The following is a 22198-nucleotide window of genomic DNA, read 5'->3' as shown; positions in this document are numbered from 1 at the left end:
CACAATCAAATCATACAATAGCACAGTGATCAATTAGAACTAGTCTCGAGTGAAGAATAAAAGCCAGTTCAACTGTGTGCTGGTACACTATGTTTCTCCTAATGGTTGCCTATAAATAAAAGCACTTTGGGAAAAATTTCAACCTGCTTAATTCTTTCAACAATAACATCGCAATCTGTTTTGTTTTAACCTGCTTACTAGCCACCTTGCAGCACTGCCATTTCTGACTTGAACACAGGAATGCGTTAACGTTTTCTTGAGATTGAGCACAAGTTAAATAACTAGAAATATTATTTATTATAAAAATGCTAAACAATTCAATGCACAAAACTGACTTAGTAATCTAAGGAAACCAAAGCATTCATTTTTCATTCTTTTGGTTTTATTTTCCTGTTCACTATAGCAGCGACCACACAGACATGGAAGAGGTTGTGATTATCCACACAGCGATTTCATTTGGAAGGACACCAAGCAATAAATTATGCATAAAGAGCAAGTGAAACTTCTGCACTGCCTGAGCCTGGAATTGAAATGTTGGAAGAATATTTAGAGGCCATATACTTTCATATATTTTGAATTGGATTACTTAGTAGGTATCTGGGAAAACAGACTAGTTTCATTGCTGGTTTAGACCCTCAGGACTTCCTTGAGTAGCAGGTATTATACAAAATTTCACACGCGAAAAATTGGTAATTAGAGTTTAATACAAACCCTGAATGGGAGATACATATATTGAAAATACATATATTACATATGTGCTGTTAGCACTGATGCTCACAATTTGACCATGATGTCAAATTAACTACATATATATATATATCCCCCCCGGCTCTCTTTGACATATAAACATTAAAAAATCTAATTTATTTTACCAAGTACAGGGCACTTTCCTACATACGGAACCATTGTTCTTTTTCTAAGGTTATTTTAGACTTCTAGATTTTAAGATTTCCAATGATTTTATCTTCTATCTAAAACTCGGTACACCCTGTTTACATACTAGCGGCAACTGGGATGAACACTTGTTAGGAAATATCTGCTAATCGAGCCTTGTCGGAGAGAGCCCTACACAACAAAGCTGCCATTGAGAACCGCGGGTTACTCGACTGGCAACCCTGGAACAGCTGCAATCGGTCTGTGATCCACTGAGACTGTGGGCACAATGCACAGTGATTAAACTTGGTAATGAAGCTAAGGAGGCACCCTCTCAGGTGGCGTACTGTTACGGTGATGGGCATTATTTAAGACACTTGAAGATCTCTGTCATTTGCTACAACTACTGGGTCGCAGACTTGTGGAAGACAACAAAAACAAACCGGTGATAACAAGGACATTCATTTCAAACAGTAGAGCAAGCACAATTTAAGACTGTAATATTGGGTCTAGATCCTGTGAAATCATTATCCTCGAATGGGAGGGCAAGAGGATGAAAAGATAAATGAAAAAGAAAAATGTGGTATTTTAGGAATATTACAGCCTGTTTAAATATTGTACAGGTTGTATGTTTTCAATTTATTATTTATTATTATGCTGCAATTTGCCTATTATATTTCATCCCATGCGTAATTAGCCTGCCCATGCTGAGAATGAGTTCACCTTACCCTATCTCTCTAAAACCCTGAAGATATTATAATGTGGATTTTAGTTTGAGTTACCTTCCTCATTATCATTATAACCAATGCACACAGTTTTGAGAGGGATTTGTAGCAAATAAATATAAGGCAGCAATAAAAACACTAGCTAGGGTGCAATAACTCACAAATATGAAAACACAACGCTGTAGGACCCACTTACCAGAAACAAAAATCACTTTTGAAATGACCATAATATCCATCGTAACATCGAATTGTTTGATTTATGCATATAGATGTGCAAATAGCCAATTAAATTTTTTCCTCAATTTTCAGCCCAAGGCCAAATTTAAGTGAATGTATTTCTCAATTTCAGATTTCCCTATTAAGATATTTGCATAGAAAAATGTTGTGTTTCTGAGGAATGTATTATTTTAATTACATTTGACTCAAAATTGAATTTTTAATCAATCTGTATGAAGATATCCAAAAAAACAACTAGGAAGAAATTTTATGAATGAGATGTATCCATAGTTAAAATCATTTCAAGGAGAAGACAAAGAAATAGAAGATATAAAAAGAATTATAATGCATATTTGGTTAGAGGTTTGAATTTAGATGTCATTATTAAAGTTTATTTAGGTATATTATGATAAGAAGTATAAAGCTGCATTAAGGTCTTCTAAAAATAATTTATATCATCTAGGACTAAAACTTCATAATAAATCGAACTATTTTCCAAATTTATATCCAAAGAGCCACAGTGTCATGTAATTTATTCCTGTTTCTATTCAATCTATTGAATTCTAGTCTATTGAGCTATTAAATTCAAGAAATAAAATTATTATTGAATAAATATTATTTATTCAATAATAAATAAAACTTAGTGCTTACTATGTTTCAGCTATTATTCTAAACACTTAGACCTGCCTGTAAAACTGCTTTAAGAGTATGTGCTATCCTATTATGTTTAAAACTCATTGAAACATAACCCTGTAAAATAATGAACATTATTACCCGGCAGAGTTGCAACACGGGCTGACACCTACACTGACTGAGGGCCATATGCTTGGAGAAGAGAACAGAGGTGGGCTTCTGAGTATGGCAGGTAGGCAAGAATGGTGAGGGAGAGCAGAGAGAACAATTCCTCAAGACTCTGGGGAGGAGGGCAGTCTGCCGGGTCCATGAGCATTCAAGCATGTAGCTTGTTCCTTCACAACAGCCCTGTAAGCAGCAGGCTTTCCAGGGAATGGGCTGCCTCTGAGTCAGGGCCGCTGAGGCAAGGGAAGGGGGACACAAAGCAGACATAGAACCCCTGGAGTACCTGCCTTCAAGAAATCTTGGAAGTGTGGACAGTGATTACATTAGCAGTGACCAGTGGTGACTGAAGACAAAAGAATGGGTAGTCTGAGATTACTGGAAGGTGGGTGGGGTCATGGAATCCCAGTAACACCTGGGATTTCTATCAAACACAATGAGATTAGTTTTTAGAGTGGAGTGGGACTTCATACAAACTCAGGAGTATATCTGATATAAGTAAAAGTGGTGTTTCTTATACACCTTACTTTGGGGAGTGCAGTTCGTACCCACAACATAAGTAGGCCCTGGATTGTGCTCAACCTGTGCAAATAATAAATTTAGTCTTGAACGGTAAAGGTAAAATAATTTAGTTTCTATCTAAAATTAAAAAAAAAACACTTCAATGCGAACTTATACTAATCCTTGTCTTTATCTTCAAATGAGATGGAGGGTGTGAAACACCAGTTGTAGGACTAGTTCCATTAATTCCATTCTCTCAAATTCTTATTTAGGTCTTTGTGGAAGCTGACAGATTTTGAGAGCTAATCCAAGTTCACCTGACCTGAGTTCGAATTCTATCTAAACCTCACATGCCATGTAATTTGCGGCAAATCGTTGGACCTCTCTAGGCCCAAAGTTACTCTTTGGTAAAATGGGAATAGTAATGCCAACCTTTCAGGGTTGTTGTCAGAAAAAGTAAGATATTTGTATAGAAAACACCTACTGCAGCATGGTATGAAGCAAACACTCAATAAGAGGTAGCTCTTTTGAATAAAATGTGTGAAACAACTTAGCCTAGGTAATAGGGAATTGTGGGACTTGGAACTAGAGAGCATGCACACTTTCTAAAGAATTTACATTTTGTTTTCATTGGTACATTTTTAGACAAATATTTCTGGATTCCAGATTTAGTCGTTGGATCTTAAGTTAGTGATCCCTTGTGTAAATACTGGTACACAATATGGCACACACTAAATGTTTGCTGACTGAATGAATAGAACGATGGATGGATGGATGACGGACAGACAGGGATAGATAAATGGGTAGGTTTGTGGATGGGGGAGTAGATGGAAAATAGGAAAGAATAGAGGAGGGAGGAATAGAAGGGAGGAAGTGAAGGACAGACAGTTAGAAAGATGGATGGTAAAATGGATGGATGGATGGATGGATGAATGAATGATGGACAGAGATGGGTAGATGCCTCATAACTCTAATATTGTTCTTAAAAATTATAGTATATACTAGATTTTCTTAAACTAGCTGGCTGGCTTGACACTGAACCATCACATTTTGCCAGCAACCTAGTCTGGTGACATAGTCACCTGATCTAAGGATTTAGACAACCATGCTTTACTATACCTTCAGTGTTACAGGCCTTCATACTCTTTAAGTTATTACTAAAGCAACAGACTACAGAGCTCTAAAACTCTAAGCCACAAAAAATAAATGATTTCTGTTTCTTCTTGGTTTCCATAAAGACTTCAGGATATACCTTCCAAATTATTACATTGTGGTCAGATGGGATGCTCTGATCATATAATTCTTCTGTACTCCTGCAGAACAGCCTAGACTTTGGCAAACAAACTTCCTTTTCTTCCAGGCATCATACATGAGATTACATATGGATTACATATGGATTTTGTTTCTTAAAGGGTATTTCAAAAATACTGAGTTGGTTGAAAAAATTCAGAAATTGAGAGATTTCACATATAAATACCCAAATGTCCACCATCTCTGGAAAAAGTCATAATATGTGGCAACACGGCACATCAGGGCCACATTAGGCTGTGCAGGTTTGCACAGCCACCCTTTGCTCACACAGACTATGCTGTAAATGGAGCCACAGGTGTGCAGTGCACACCAGGTACAACCTGCCAGGCAGGTACTCCTCTGTGCAACAAAAGCCTCAGTCTGAACACTGACCGTCTGCATTAGATTGGGCCTGTGCTCTCCAGCGCCTCTCGGGCCCAAAGCTCCCAGATGTTCTCTGGCTCAGCTTATTTATGGTTCCTGCCTGGCCCCTGAGTTTCTACCTTCTGCATTAGGTTTGTCTGCTTTCTGGCTATCTGACCAAAAGGCTTGGCAGAAGTAGAGATGGCTACCCATTTTAATGTTTCAATGTCACAAGGTCAAGTTTTGTGCACACAAGCACATATTACAAATAACAAAAATATTTTTAAAGAATGATGTAGGTACTACCTATTTCTGATTATGTTGCTAATAAAGGTTAACCAGTAGCTTAAGTCCTTTAAAACAGGGTTACAAATAGTGTTATTATTATATTACTATTGCAATCATTGCATATCATATTGATGATAAATATCAAGAAAGAATATCTTTGATGCAAAATTAATGAAAATGCAAATATATCTTAAATTTTTTAGCATATTTCAATATATTGTGGCAGGTTTTATTTAATTAATGCTAATAATGCTAAGTTTCAAGAATAGAAGGATAAGCATATTCGGATTTAAGAATGTGCTGTTTTTCCCTGACTTGACCCTTACCTAAGACCTTCTGCTCCCCTATCCAGACAAAAAGCCATTCTAGGAAAAGACTATTGTCATAAGGGTCATCATGCAATTAACGATTATGCTTATCCAGAAAACTACTTAGTCATCTGAATATGTCATTGGAGAAAATGCAAAATCCATTTAATAATATAGATTATTTTAGGTTTCTTTAAACAATATATGGAAGAAGTTAGATTTGTTTTTATTTTTAGATTTTAAATGGGAAAACTTCATTTCTAACAGCAATGTTTTATTCAATGAAATAAACTGACAATATAATTTTAAATTTCTTCAAAGAGATTATAGCAGTTATCTATAATTCCCTGAAACTGTCTAGTGATCTGACTATAGAAAAAAAGTTGATGGATTTGTTAGAGACAGCATAAATTTAGGGCATGGCAATTTTTATAAGAGCAAAAAAAAATAATTTCTCAAAATGTCAGGAGCACTACGCTGAGGGAAAAGTTTTAATATTATCAAACATAAGAGAAATGTGATTTTTACCTCAGAATGCAAAAAATATCCTACAGATCTAAATTATCTTATTTTCATTTGAAAACAAACAAACTTCAATTTGATAGATACTATTTCATGAGTACAAACATCATTTTTCCACAGTGTCCAGAGCATATTTCAATTAGTGGAATATTCTAGCTCACTGAATATTGCTACATATTCTACACATGGATGACCAGTTTCCAAAGAAAACTGGCATAAAAAGTTGTGCTTAGCAGTGAAACTAATGTGAATACAATTTATCCTTTTTTACTTATTCAGAAATAAATTATCACATTCCCTCACAGCATTATGAACCTAATGCACTGTCCATAGTGTAAATACACCAATGGGTCTGCATCTTTGAAACACCTAGTCTAAAATGTATTAACCTGACTAAAAAAAATAAAAATTATTTTATTAGAGAAGTCTCAGAAACCACAGTAATATTTTTTGAAGAAAGGTAAAGAGGTAAAGAAGAAAATGGTCTCAGTCTCTGGTTAGTTGAATTTCAGATTATAAGGAGTGTAGTGTGTATTTTCTGAAGTTAATGAAGAGCAAGTTAAAATAAATGTCCAGGTAACTAAATGACTGATTAGTTTACGCTTTTAAATTCCACATCCTTGTGACAGTTCCAGAGTATGTTTATGTGACTACGTGGAAATCAACTGAAACCACAAATGTAAAACTCAGTAGTAAATGTAAACGCCACTGGGCACTTGGGGCTATTTCAGTATTAGCCTAGGGGCAATAATGACTTTAAGCAATGCACTGACTGGTACTGATAAGAGCATTTTTAAGAGCTCTAGAACACAGTCAGTCTTTTACTCTCCACCTTGAAAACAAAAAGGCTGGAAAGTAAAAACCAAAATTGATGGTGTCATTTCAAATAATTCGAATTAGCTCTCTGTTGTCACGAAGGCAAAGGGGCCTTACAGCAGGACAGCGCCATAAAGCAGCTTGACAGACATACAACAGTTCTGAGTGAGAAGAAAAGAGAACTGAGCTTCAACTCCAAAGTACACAAACAAAAATACATACATACAACATCACTGGTCTTAAGTCCATGTTTCATTATGCTAAAATTCTCAGCTTTTCGGGAAAACCACATGAGATCATCCCAGGGAAATTGTCACTGTTGACCATCTTACCTTCCACCTTATTCATGCCTAACGACAAACTGGGGGCACGGCTGGTTGCCTACTCTACCAGGAGGGCTCTGGGCGCACTGTTTGGCTCACGTATTAACCAACTGAAACCGCTTACCTGGTGGGAGAAACGCTGTATGCTGTTGTAACTGCATGTTGGCTAGAGCCTGTTGGTACTGGAAGATACCAGTGTTAAAGACTGCGGTGGCACCGTTGGTTTTTTCAAGAGCAGGCCTCTTTGGTAATGGGGGAAGTACAGCTTGAGGAATTCCCTGTTTAGTAAATGAGTATAAAAAACAAATACCAGTAAAAAGAGAAAAAGAAAAAAGAAAAATCAGTTGAAGGCTAAAATTGTTAGGAAGCATGAGCAAGCAGGCAGCAGAGCACTTAACTACCAAGAAGGGAAAAATCCAATACGCAAAAAAAAATTTTAAAACAAAGGCAAGATAAAAGCTTTAAAGGAAGCATTATTTTTGTCAAAAAAAAAAAAACCCACTAGTACATGAGCACATGTTATAATGTGTTAAAGTGTTTTAAGTCCCATAATGCTTCAGGCTTTCTCTGAGAAGCCACTGACTTGGGAAAAGAAGAAAAGCTGCACTGTGAGCTCCATGAGGATCGACAAGTATAAGCAATGTTAATAGTTAATTGTACAGAGTGAATGAAACAGGTAAAATAAAAACTAATCCCACTCGGCTCCTCCCCCCAGCTCTACCTAGACATGCAAATGTCCCAGAGCATGCAAGTTTTTTTTTTTTCCTTGAACACTGAACTATAAATATTAAAAAGTCAATAATTCTATCACTAAAGCCATGCTAACCAAATAGGTACATAAATATACAGTCAAAATACATTTTTAATGTCCTTGAAGTATTTCATTAGAATGTTCTACAATGTAGTTAAACTGAATGTGGGCTGCTGGGCTTTCAGAATCTTTCATTGTAGGATATCCATCCAGGTACTTAAATTATAGTCTTTCCACTCATTTTGTCAGGAAACCACACTCAGTTTTTCATTGTACTTTGCAACTTTATAACAGAAAAAGGAATATATACTTTAAAATCGATTAAAAAAAAAACTTGTATCTACAACAAAGCTACATGCCAAGCTAAAAGGTGAAAGGTCATAGTACCAGGTCAAAGGTTGCCTCGAGGGGTCGCTTCAGTGATTTGACAGCCGACTGAGTCTTAATTAGCAGGCAGCGAGCACATGATGGCAATGGGCCAGTGGGGTTCAAGCGCATTAACATAAACAGCAAGCAGAGGTGCATCATGGGGGCAGCAGTGCATTTTTGGGTAGGTGAGAAAAAACAAATAAAAAAACAAATCATCGGAATGCCATATACAACGAATAACAAGACTAAGCATGCACAATAAAGGCACTACTGAGTTGTTATTGGGAGGATAACTCCTCTTTGTAGTTAATTACAAACAAGATACTCTAACAGAAAAAAAAGAGTGAAAGGAAGAGAGGAGGAGAGAGTCAGCCTTCTGTATTTTTGCTCAAGTATCCGTAAACAAACACAGAAAAGACCTCTCTCGTGATTATTGTACTGTGCTACGAAATACCACACAGTGCTTTTTGTGACTAATTCCACGGTCAAGTCATAGTCATATATTTATGTAAACAAGGGGACGACACTAAAACAGCTAAGCAAAGAACAAAGAATGGGCTCGTTAAGATCAGCTACTAGACCACATTAAAATTTACCTTCAGACTATATATAATTTAGGGTCTGCTCCAAATGATCCCATTCCTAACTCTTTGAGCACTGCTCTCTTTCTCCTTTCTCAATAATGGCATAGTCAAGCATTTCTCCTTTTACAATTAGGTTTATGCCACAATAGTATTTAAAACAATCTAGATAGTGTACCATTCAAAATCTTGTAGTGAATTCTAAAAACAATTATGCTGAAGCAATTCTCCTAAGTAGTGTCAGATAATGTTACTGTAAAAAGCAAGATATATGTAGAGAAGAGTCTCAGTGTGTGGAAGAGCACACCATGGCTGAGTAGATGGCACGCAGAAATAAGAGTGCCGAGAGTGGCAATATGGTTAAACTGAAAAAGAGACAGGTGTGCCTTCCAGAGGAGAAGTTTCAGAAACCCTACATCCAGAATGAGACAGAATATTAAGAGTTAGGCCAAAGGTATAGAAGCAATGTGAACCATTTGAGGAGTTACCCTCACTTGGGGGAACAGTAACTTCATTATGCATTGTCTGGGATACCTGAACAAACATATATTCAGCCAAAAAAAAAATAAGTTAATAAATGAAGAGCCTGTAGTCAGATATACTTGTTCACTTTGCTCACAAGGAGCGAGCTGATGTGTCTACTCACCATGGCAGCTGCGGTGGCTGCAGCCTGTGCTGCTGCAGCCTGGTTGACCTGGTATTGGGCAGCCTTGATCTTGGCTTGCAGATGTGCGGGAGGATGAAAGTATTTGCACTTTTCCCGAGAGCATCTCCCTTTGATGTAATCCATACACACGGTGACTGTGTTGTCATTGGTGTCAATCATTGTGCTGTCAGCAGGATGAGCAAACCGACAATCGTTTTCTCCTCTGTTGCAGTTGCCACGCTGGTACTCTCGACATACCTGCAAGGTCAGTAAGTGCACGGGGGTCAGTCAATGTGGAGAAGCAGCAGCTTTCTGAAGATTTTCACTTACAGTGCAAGACTGGTGAAAGGAGACTACAGAGGAACAGGGGAAAGATGTTTTGCAAACAATGCACAAAATATCTTGACAAATCCCTATTTTGATATACAAGTTATAACCCATTTCAGTAAAATGTCCATGAGTAAGAAAATGCCCTGATGATACTAATTGTGTTAAACTTCTAATATAGGATAGGTGGATATATTTGTCAATTACTAAGGGAAACGTAATACTTTACAGCAAAGAAATCTGGCAGACACCACTTTAAACAAGTGATCAAGGTTAGTATCACCAGCAACGAGACGTTCCTGTACCTATGTTCACGATGCACTGATCATAAAGGGCACGGCAGCACTTTGGTGACATGGCTGCGGAGAATGCTTAACCTGAGTTTAGTCACAAGGAAACAGCAGACAAACTGAAATGGAAGGAATTTCACGAAATAACTGATCAGTGCTCTTCTGAAGGGGCAAGGTCATGAAGGACAAAGAAAGACTGAGGCTCTCACTGTCACAGATTTGACAGCTCTGGAGTCCGGGAAGGAAGTTGATAAGACACATGATGAAATTTGATTAAGCCCCGTTGATTGGTTAAGAGCAGCATATCAATGCTAATTTTCTGGTTTTGTAAATGACCCTGGTTATATAAGATGTTACTATTTAGGTAAATTGGGTGAGAAATACGCAGCAACTTTTGGCTCTATTTTTGCAATTTTTGTTCTAATATGAAATTATTTCTAAGTAAAAGCATAAAAAGTAAAATTTAATAGGCTTTTAGTAAAATGTTTCCAGGAGCTGTTTGTTTTTTGATCATTAGAAATTTACATGGTAGTTATATAAAACAGATTGAAAATGATTAGTTTTTGTTATTGTAAATTTGTTTTATGGCTATTAATTTTGCCACGGGGACCATGGAGGAAAGTGAAAATGGGTTATTTTGCATTGCTTTGCTCAATTTTGACTCTTACTGTTAAAAGTTGGTCATGGTGCCTGCTTCTACCAGGTTTCCCAGACTGTCTTCACTTGGGATAGTTTGGCCTTTCTACCGCAAGAGGGCCACCTACAACACGCAATGTTCTTCTGATAGTTTTCTGTTGCTACTTCAGGCTACAAGGAAACAGTTTTTATTTTTCACTCTTTTCACCTACTGAGCAAATGAAGACCCCGAGCACTTTATCTATCGGCAAGAAAGAGGACTGGGGATACTTTTATTATTAAAACAGCAAAGGTTTCCTTGGATCTGCATACATAAAATGATCACATTTAATTCTGGATCTTTTCCCCATTCTATTCATACCCCATTATTGAAGAAAGCACTTCCTTTAAGAAGGACTGTATAATTTGCATCAGGCTCCTTGTTAAAAAGAACATTATAATGACATTTTCTACTATTTGGAAACCTCAAACTAGCTAAAGCTTTGTATTCCACATACATAACAATGGCCAACTCTTTTCACCATCTCATTCAATATGTTTAATTAAAAAATATTCATTGAGTAACTACTATTATGTGCCAGTCACTCAGAGATATCGAGTTTACAAAAATGACTTGGAAAGTTACAAATGACCCTATTTTAATCCATTTCATTTGTCTTTCTGACCAACAACAATACCAAAAACAAAAAATGCCAAGGATAACCAGGAGGTTATCATTCAAAAAGCAAAGATGGTAAAGCCGTTACCCAGACCTATGGTTCCCTACTCAGGCGGAATACCAGAAGCAGCTGGGAGCTGTCTAACCCACAAATCCCCAGCACCTAACCAACGTTTACTAAATGAGGTTCATCAACATAGTTGGGAAGACAGATACACTTACAGGAGAATAAAAATCTGTCATGTATATAGGTGGAATTTATGCGAAAGTGATAGTATGATAAACAGAAAGCTATTTTTCTGTGCAAGCGAATCTGTGAACACGGCCTTACCCAACAGGACACCACACGTGCCCTCACCTACTGCTCTTGGCTCCCATCACACGTGCTTCTCCGACAGGCTCACCGAGAAGCTGTCAGCAGGTGAACTGGCACTCTGCTTCTCAACTGACCTTGCTCTTTGCCAAATTGACAAAAAGAAGATCTAGAGGTAATCTATTTGAAGGATCTTTAATAACTATTAAAATCAAAGGTCTGCTATGTTCTAAAAACAGTTACGGAAGTGCTGGTGCCAGAAATTTGAGCATTGTTCTCCCAAAATGTAACCGAAGTGCTGGGCTGATGTTGACTTTTTATTGCTCTATTTCAATGTTCTTTCTATTCTTAGTGACGTGGACTTAAATTTGGGTTACGTAAAAACGGCCGTTCTAAGATACTGACGGTCTCATCCCTCTCCATTTGCTTTATTCGGGTGTGTGCTGTTTGTATAGCTTTATTTATTTATTGTATGGGTTTATTCGTAATACAGGTTTATTGTAATGGTTTATTGTGGTTTTGTACTTGCAAGGCACATATAGGGAGAATTCTAAAACAAGTTAAGGAGGGCTGATAACTGGCACTTAGCTTAGAACCAGCTCTAATGCCAGCCTTTTCTGAACTTCAAAGAATTTAGTCAAATGCTTTTAATGATATGTGTTTGACTGTTTCATTTTTTGTCCGGCTCAAGGTATCTCCTGATATGGGGAATGGAACAGAAGAAATACACTGAAATAGCTGTCCTCCCATTATCCCTGTCTTTGAAACAATAAAGAAGTAAGAAAATCTTTTGTGAAAACCTGGGCTTGTGGGAACTGTGGGCTGGAGGGGCTGGTTGGGCCTGGCTTCCCTCACAAATTCAGAAAACTTCACACTATGCTGGTCCCCGAAAGAAATATCTTAGACGGAGAATTCTATTTGCAGATTATAATTGACAGACAAAATTTCATCTGGCAATTCAAATAGGGATAATAAACTGTGGAATTTCTTATATTACTCAGAAAATTTGGAACATGGAAGGTAAAATTAAATTTGAAAATCCTAACAACATATAATAGGCATGTATAACATAGGTAACTCTTTTGGAGACCATGTAAGTCATTTCCAACATTCCCAAATACCATAAATATTGCAAAGAATATATTCACGACTCTAGACATTTTTTGATCAGTGTCTAAGGATAAATGTGCAGAAATGGCATTAGAGGATCAACAAACATAAGTACTTTTTATAGTTCAGTAAGTGGCTTTTCAAACCTAGATTATAATAATTCCATCCCTTTAGCTAAACGGGTAACATGCTTCAATCAAGAAGAATGTTGGTTGAGTCTTACTCTCTAAGTAGTAAAGCAGGATTTGTTATGTAAATCAGGAAAGTCATATATTTTCATACAAAAAGGAATAAGAGTTTGCTTTCAAGGTAAAAAACATCATTTCAGTGAAGATATTCACTGAAAACACTTAAGTGCTACATTCTATTTCCAGAAAAACATCTATGGAATAAAAAAATAATCAAAAGAGAAATTAATCAGAAACATTTCCCAGAGAAATGCAAATTAATTCTACATAAATTATCTCCTGTTAATTACATAGCAGTGCTACAGGGAGAAAACAGGTTTACACTCAGCAATTGTGGGTTCTAGTCCCTACACTTACTGGCTATGGAATCTCGAACACTAAGAAAATGTAAACAGCTTAAAATACACCACACACATCTGGATAAAATGGACAGTTCTGTTATATGATCTCTAATTTTATATAAACATGACAGATATTTTTAAATGGTCGAAATAATAGGTTTTATAAGTAGTATTAAATTCATCAGTTCTCTGCAAGTTAAGGCACTGGGATTCTAAGGAAATGAAAGTCAGCGTTTGAACGTATTCAAAACTGGACAGCCAGCTGCATGGTTCTTTAAGGAGAGGCCCTTTCAGTAACAGGGTGTGTGCCTGCCACAGTTAAACTCACTCACCCTGAGAGAATGGCATCCAAAAGCAGGAACAGGGGGCTGCTCATAACAGGACAGGGACTCCATCCATTTAATACTTGGGAAGTCAATTTAAACCCAATGATCAACATTAAATAAGGAGTTTATTCAAAGACATATACATACCCGTTGTTTAACAATATGTATTGGAGGCTTTATTTTCTATTAACTGGAGCTAACACAACATATTAAAAAAGTAATGCTGGATAATCAATGAATTTTATAAGTATCCACAGCATTACTGGTCAAGAATATACAATTTAATGAAAAGAAATTATCCGTATTTTCAATTAAAAAGGATTCAAATCTCCACATTTTAAGATTCCGGTGATTAGGGGCAGTGAGCTTAGGTAATTGCATTCAACATAATCTGATGAGATGGTATCCAGTTTCTACTACCTACAAATTATACAAATTTGGTCCACCTGAACCTCATTTTTCCTCTTTCAAAAAATGAAGAAAAAGGCACCCATTTCAACTACCTCACAGGACTTCTGTTCAGATCAAATGGGCATCTTCTTTGAAACCTGCAAGGCAGACCCATAATTACCAGCAGGTCAGGGAACACAAGCGTATTTCTATAGATGATACAGCTAGGATTTTGTATCTGGACTTCATCTGACAAAAAAATCAAATCTGAATATATGGGAATGACCAACTAAAGAAAACTTCCCACTAAATCCACTGCTAAGTCGTAATTTATTCATTCCTATGAAAGAATGTGCAAGTGAACAGGGAAATACAAACAACTATGAGAGAAGCTTATTAATATGTCAAAATGCTCAAACCTGCAGTTACTTTAATTACCCTTTCTAAATAATTACAAAGATGGAGGAATTTCAGCTTTAATTTCCATGAGGAAATTAGTGGAAGAACAGCAAAAACGAGCGACCACGCCAAGATCAGCCACCGCCCTATCAGAAACGATTTACAACTCTGTCATCTCCAAACGAAGCGAAGCTACTCACAAGATAAGACAGAGACACAGCACACTGGATGTTCCAAACAAGAGTGGGAGCACACTTTTAAGAACCATTCTAAGCTTTATTAGAGATTTTAAAAGTAATTTTAAACTACAGGGTCTGGCACAAATATCGCCCCTTTTTATTACAGAATCTTTTATTACAAAATCATAAGCATGTAATTCTGTAACATAACACTCTCACACTCAAGCACACCTTATGACATTTTAGGTGAAATGTTCAAATGAAAACTATAAATTATTACACCCATATTATTACCCTGCCAACCACACTCAAGCAGGCATCACTTCTGCTGGACCCTGTATATAAACCTGTGTGCACAAAAGTCTTAAGATTTTTAAATAATTTTCTAGAAAAACCAAAGTATCGTATAAGCAGTACCCAAGCATTTTCTGCAAAAATACAAAATTCAAATAATCCTATCAATAAGCCTTTCTTTTATTAAAAGCATCTGCTTTTCTAATCTTATTTTTCAAATTGAATGTCTTTTATATTTAATAGATCATGCCAAATCCATTCAACTCCTATAAAACTCCAATCTAGGCATGCTTTTATGTCACTTTAATCCTCATTTAGCTTCACATGCTGCTTTCTGATTAGTCAGTAGGTATCATATTTTTAGGTCTATCAAAAACCAGTGAGCCCTGACTGGGTGGCTAAGTTGGTTTGAGCGTTGTCCCGATACACCAAGGTTGCAGGTTTGATCCCTGGCCAGGGTCAGGGCACATAATTGGTGCCTCTCTCTCTTCCTCTCTCTGCCCCCTCCTCCCCCTCTCAAAAATCAATCAATAAAAATATATAATAGTCACTAGAGTCTTCTTTGTCAATATGTAGTGGTAGCATCCAGTATCCAGTGGCCTGAATTAGAAACCCATGTCACAATTAGCTCAGTAGAATACAACTTTCAGCACAAGAGTAATTTATTTTAAAACAAACTCTAACTGAAGATATCAAAAGCCAACCTGTTTGTCCGCCTGTCCTGAATTACTTTGTATGTTTTTTCCCACATAGACTGTTGATACAAAAACACTACTGTTAACCCAATGGAAGTCTTTTAGCTTCATCAGCATCTGAAATACGTGGCCATTGGTTTGCTTTTGTTTCATGCTAATGCTAGCATGTGGTATAAATTACCTTATTAATTACTGTTGTCTACCTAAAACATTTTACTATGCTGTTCATTCTGGTCTCAGCAACTGAAATGGTAGGATGTTGAGTGAATTGGAGGAGGCAGACCTTTAATTCAGAGTCACAAACAACTGTACACGAGGTACAGGGTGAAAGGCTGGGATGTGAAGAAGAGATTCTGGCATCCATTGGAGGAAATGTTCTATGAACTCTCTGTCCTTAGACTTGCCCTTCAGATCTGTGAACAAGGCTCCTGAGCCCCACTGAAGACCATCTAAATTAGTCTTTGGGAACGAAGCCCCACATTTGTAACAATCATCCCAAGGACTTGGGGCGGAAACAAGACATCATATTTTGTACTTGGAATGCTCAACATTTAAACATGTTCCCAAGGAGAATGCTAACAAAAGTGAAAAATGTGTCACACTTTAACTGCTCTGTTGGATCCCTCTAAACTCTGCAAGAGAGCATGTGTCTTTCTGTGATTAACTGATGAACTAATTGACTGACTGATTCGTTTATTCATTCATTTAACCAGCCATTGGGCACCGCTCCTGAGGCCGGCCCTGCTCTGATGCGGACCTTGTCTCGTGGTCGATGTGAGAGCACTTGAGAAACTTCAGCGATATCCTGCACAATACTTTTTACTTGAAAGCTGGTCAACAGTTCTTCCTCGGATATTGCTGAATAAATGAGAGAGTGAATGCGTTCAGGAGTCCTCTTTGTACCATAAAAAATTATTACGTTTCTTAGCGGTAAGTCAAACAATGACTTCCTGAATTAGTCTTCATAGTGAAGCAGGACAACGACTAACACTTTCAGTCCTTCCCAGTACTACCTGTAGATTTTAACAACTTCTTAAAATAGTCAGTCAAAATCAACTGCTGCTTAGAAATTACAGAAAAGTATCCCAAGGTCAAAAAATGGAACTTTAAAAGTCACTACAACTGATAGTTAAGACATTTGCTCCTCGTTAGAGAAAAGGATGAAAACTGACTTTTATAGTGTAGAAAGTTATGTGGCTACAAAGTCTTTTAAAGGATGTCCAACAAAGAATGGATAATACGAATATTGATAAAAAGCTTATACGTGTTTTACATATACACATAAACTCTTAAAAGCTTGTGGCTGGCATTAAAATGAAGAAAATTACCTAAATGCACCTAGAATGTTTTAACAGGAAGTGATCTTAGAGATTTATCTAGTACAATCCCCTAATTTTATACGTGTGGAATATGAAGCTCAGAGAATATGAGAAGCTTGATCCACGCTTACACAACGAAGTAATCAGCGACATCACTAGCGCTAATCCTTGGATTCCTGTTTTCCAATTTACCATTTTTTGTAGAATCACTTTGGGTGCTATAAATACATGTCAGTTCATGCAAGCAATTATATAAGAACCAGAAGGCTGATAAATCCCTTTTTAAAATTTTTTAAAATATTTTATTTTTCTATTTTTAGAGAGAGAAGAAGGAAGGAGAAAGGGAGAGAAACATCAATGTGTGGCTGCCTCTCAAGCACCCACTTCTGGGGACCTGACCTGCAACCCAGGCATGTGCCCTGACCAGGAATTGAACTGGGGAACCTTTGGTTCCCAGGCCTGCACTCAATCCACGGAGCTACACCAGCTAGGGCTAAATTTCTTTATTGTCTACCAAGCTGTAGCAAAAAGAAGATAGTGGCAAGAAACAGTGACCAATATTTTAGTGATTTAATTTTTTTTTTGCCTCAACAGAAATTCAAAATTCGATAATGTACTTCAGAGTTCCTTGAGGAAAAAAGCAGAGCATAGATTTAACCCCCGAATAACGAAACCGGTGGCCTATTAGCAAATAAGTGTGTGCCTGTATTGCCTTGTCTTCTGTACCCCAATCTGCAGAGCAATTAGCAAGAGAGGAAACAACCTGAAGATAAGAGTGTCTAAAATCACAACTGTCCAGGAGGAGGACATGCCCCTTAGGGTCGCATTGCAATAGCCCATCAGGTTGTAACTGGATGGATACTGATCCAGGTTGTGATGCTGGATCAGGCCCAGTAAACAAGAGGAAGACAGGAAGCTGCCCTACCATCAGGCGTGTAGATAAGTGGCGTTCAGGTTAAAAAGGAAATGACAGTCGATGCAGCAGTAGTCGTTTGTTGTGACGACAGCAAAATCGACAGACAAAATACACAAAATAGCTCCCCCGCAACAAAAGAAATAAAATGAAACAACAAAAGTTTTCACTTTAACTCAACACTATACGAAATATAATTACAGACTACTTAAAATTGTGAGAGGATTAGTTTACAAGAGTTCTAACCACACAGCTCAGCCTTTTAAAAAGAGTTATATGGGTATTTTCTCAGCTAAGTAACCATTTCTTATCAATAATTCACTAAAGTTCATCTCAGACTGCTTATGTGGTTCCCATTAATCAAAAATTATGCATTATGAACCCAGGGTTTGCTTCAGAAAAGTTGGTGGGGGGAGGTGGTTTACAAGTTGAGCATTTGATAATATTTAAATATTTAAAATTTCTTAAATTTGCCCTGGCTGGTGTGGCTCAGTGGATTGAATACCAGTCTGCAAACCAAATGGGTCACCAGTTTGATTCCCAGTCAGGGCACATTCCTGGGTTGTGGACCAGGTCCCCTGCTGGGGGCGTGCGAGAGGCAACCACACATCGATGTTTCTCTCCCTCTCTTTTTCTCTCCCTTCCCCTCTCTCTAAAAATAAATAAATAAAATCCTTTTAAAAATGTTTTCTTAAATTTCCTCCTAATATATCTGCAAACAGCATCAATTAATTAATGAACAAGTGTAACTGTGCAAAGATAAACCACATACAAGTCCAGGTGTATCTCTCTAGCACACAGCTGAGCCCTTTGTCCTCAAAGCGCATGCAACTAGATCTCAAAGTCCTTCCTGGGTCCTACTTACAGTAATCATTTAAATAGCAGTTAGATCTAAAATGTTTAAGGAAAGGTAAAAAATAAGCCTAAAACAAGCAAAACTTTAAAGAGTATACAGGAGCCAAATTTTGCTGTCTCCTCTTTCTATTATCACCTGTATGGGATGGGAGAATAGTATAGTGTTTAAAAGTGGAATTCTAAGTGCATACCCCATTGGAACATCCTACCTTCGGGACCGTGAATAAATTATGTCACATCTCTCCCCGTAAATTTATTGCCCTCTAAAATGGAGTTAATGATGGAATCTTCCTTCATTGATTGTTTTGAAGATTAAATGTGTGATGCATGTAAAGGGTTGACTCTGTATTTGGTAGATAATAAATATCCAATAAGTATCAACCGGTATTATTACCATCAATAAGGTGGGAGCAGTTATAACTATGCTGAAATCTGAGATCCTTTGTGCAGCATGTGATGAAACAATAAACAAGAAATTGGTGCTTATTAAATAAATTGTTGCTAAACTGATACATTGACATTAGTGTCAATTATGTTCACACAAAAGCCTTATTCTGCTGCTTTCTCAGTAATTAATACGTGCAAAACTTCTTATCATTCGGTACTGCCTCACCCTAACCAGGGAAGAGAGGAAAGGTCATTTTGTTCTTTAGTTGGATATTGATGCCAGTTTTTAGGGCTTCATGTACAGTAATGTTGCCAATACCCCCTCCATCTATACTTTGCCAAATCCATTAATTTATAGCCATGCTGCAACTCAGAACAACAACTTCAATGTAAGATTTATATCTTTAATTTCTTTTTCATGTAGCAATAGCAAAGCACATAGAACGGATCATCCTTGACTCTGGGACTCAGGGCACCACCAATTGCAATTAAAAATGTTTACAAGAGCACACATCATAAACAAAGCTGCCTTGCTATTCCAACCAAAATATCGTAAAGCATATGAGGCAATTTGCAACAATATAAATTTTAAAGTGCTTTAGAGATAGTAACTAAGTAACATCTTTTTGAGAACAAGTCCCGAGGGGACTGATAAAATTTGTTGTTCTCAATAGTAACAACGACAACAACAATAAATATTTAAGAAGCATCTGCTGGGTGCCAGACATTCTTCTGGCTCTTGGAGGTGCCATTATTATCTCCATTTCAAAAAATGAGGAAACTGAGGCACAACAAAATAACAGGCCATCTGACCCCAGAGTCCAAGTTTGTATTCATTATATTACATAAGGATGTTGTGGCTTTCTCCAAACATTAAACCCAAACCTGTGCTTTAATTTTTTTTAATTTATATTAAAAATTTTTATAAACAAAGAAATAGCACACTTTGTAAGTTAGAACACAGTACATATAAAGAAACCAGCTAATTATTCCTACCTCAAGTCTGTCTGTCCGCATTAATTTCTGTGCAGCAGCTGCAGCAGCTGCAGGTACGGGGACCCCAGGATTCCCTGTTACCAACATTGGTGCAGTCGGCAAGATCTCTGCTGGAACCAGGCTTGGGGACACAGGTCCCAGGTAAGGATTAAAGGCTGCTGATGCATTGGTGGCTAAGCTTGGTGCAACTGAAAACATTGGCTGAAAAATAAAGAGGAAAGTAAAATTTAATATGAAGGTCTTGATTGAAAGTTGATATCCTACATTATTCCATCTGCCCATCCATCCACCCATCCATCCATCCCCAATCTATTCTTCCTTTCCTCCCTCCCTCCCTCTCTCCATTTAGTTCTGTGTTTATTTAGTTTCATTCAGGATAACGAAGTTTCTTAAATAAGCACTGATCAAAGCAATGCATTTTTTCTAAAGTATAACAGGAAACATACCATGAAATTTTCCACTGAAATTTTAAAGCCTCGGGTCTATAATACTTGCAATTTATTTATGAACAATAGATCAACTATTCAATAGGGAAAATGTCTGGGTTATCTAATCTCCATCTTTGTCCTGATTTAACCCTAGAAACTTGTCTAAGAAACATATTTCATAATTGCTCTGTCAGATGTACTTGAAAGATCTGTTTACAACTGTTAATAGGCTGCAAGTGTCCCATTACCTGGAATAAATAAAGCAGAGCTCTCAGTGGATATCTGAGTTTCACAGTCGGTGTAAACTGTGAGTAAATCTCACGGGAAAAGCGAAAGGAGATGATGACACCATTCCTTCCGAGCACAGAGGATAAGTGTTTGGCACATGCACTTGTTGCAGGTTTGCTGGGGAAATTATAAATATTCCACCAGCCTATCACACCCCTGTGAGCTATTTAACAACAAGCACACCATCCTGGGGGTAGCCATTCGGAATTGTGAAGTCTGAAACGCTTCTAACAAAGTGTTGCAAGATTATTCAAGGGAAGACCTATAGTAGCACTAGAGAAAATGCTCCAAGATCGGGTTTCTGCCAGAAATGTTTTCATGGATGTATGAGGATAGTTTCTATTTGTGATATAAAAATTGTCATATCAGGAAATATATCTGTCCTTGATAGATTAAATCATTTACCTGAAATCTACTGTAGCATTTTACTTTTCCAGCTCTAAAAGCATAATCTAGCACAACAATTTCTCATCTTATTGATGATACATATTTTCAACTTCTTAATTCAATGGAGTTTCAATGCTTAAAATTTAATGCTTTATGTCATGTTTGTAACCCAAACACAAAAACTAATTGACAAAATAGATCTGCTCTTGAAGGAAATTTTTAACTATTTTCTTTTACCCTGTGGCAAGGAAAAGAATCATAGAAATTTCTGTAGAATAAAAGGCACATTACAATGTAGCTAATTCTTCCTTCTCATAGGAATAAGAAGATGATCCCAAGGTTTATACAGTATTGAAGAGAAATTTGGAGTAAGTGGTAACACAATTAAGATGTATATTACAAAAGTGAATCTTACAGCTCAAAAGAAACATGTTAAAAAATATGCATTTCTTTTATCTGGTCCAGCCCTGACTTACTCTGTATTTGTAAGGGTAAAGTGGAATGCAGGAACTCCCTTTTCCTCAGGGCGGCGGTTCTCGACTACGGGTGATTTTTGCCTCGCTGGCGATATTTGGCAAAACCTAAAGACATTTTTGGCTATCAGAGCTGGGGGCTGGGGACACCACTGCATTTAATGCATAGAGTTCAAGGATGCTCTAGGTGTCCTGCAACACACGGAGAACCCCTTCCTGCAGAGATTTATCCCACTTCAAATGCCAACAGGGCCGAGGAGAGAATCCCACCCTAAAGAGGCACTCTTCTCGCGACCTCACACACTGTGTTCAGGACAGTCTCTGCAGCTTGCATACACAGTTTTACCAGGAGGACCATGAAAAACAGAATACATAATATACAATTTGATTTACTCGGGAGGAGAAACAATACACCCTATTTCCTCTGATACTTTCAAGTTAAAATAATTATGCCTGCAAATGTGTTGGTTTAAATGCCACAGTCAACTACCCTGCCAGGTCCATGGCTCTTGGTGTGATGCAGTGGCCTTAAGTGACACCTCCCATCCCCAGGCTCATCCCTGCTCCAATCAACTACACACTGACAACAAGAACAGTCCAAGTGTTCCAGATAGTCGCAATCCATAACCTGTCAGAAGC

At 37.4% G+C, this 22198-nt stretch overlaps 1 protein-coding gene across 37 annotated transcripts in view; it reads right to left on the bottom strand.

The window, feature by feature from the left end:
* The window catches only part of MBNL1 (muscleblind like splicing regulator 1), a 188249-nt gene that overhangs the window by 10113 nt on the left and 155938 nt on the right, over positions 1-22198 (bottom strand). For 19 of the 37 annotated variants that reach the window (XR_011650849.1, XM_045197057.3, XM_045197010.3 and 16 more), the window contains 4 exons: positions 19984-20184; positions 9368-9625; positions 8159-8212; positions 7145-7298 (listed from right to left, as the gene is read on the bottom strand). Coding sequence is in view for 36 of the 37 variants with exons in the window: in XM_045197057.3 (XP_045052992.1) it covers positions 7145-7298; positions 8159-8212; positions 9368-9625; positions 19984-20184 (667 nt within the window). In the remaining variant the exon portion in view is untranslated. The remainder of the gene's footprint in view (positions 1-7144; positions 7299-8158; positions 8213-9367; positions 9626-19983; positions 20185-22198) is intronic. The other 18 variants (XM_053918021.2, XM_053918019.2, XM_053918025.2 and 15 more) reach the window with 1 other exon arrangement.

The sequence above is a fragment of the Desmodus rotundus genome, chromosome 2 (genome assembly GCF_022682495.2).
Source record: "Desmodus rotundus isolate HL8 chromosome 2, HLdesRot8A.1, whole genome shotgun sequence".
In the NCBI taxonomy this organism is placed as follows: domain Eukaryota; kingdom Metazoa; phylum Chordata; class Mammalia; order Chiroptera; family Phyllostomidae; genus Desmodus; species Desmodus rotundus.
The sequence above is the reverse complement of the archived record's forward strand: the minus strand, read 5'-3'. Positions and strand labels throughout refer to the sequence as shown.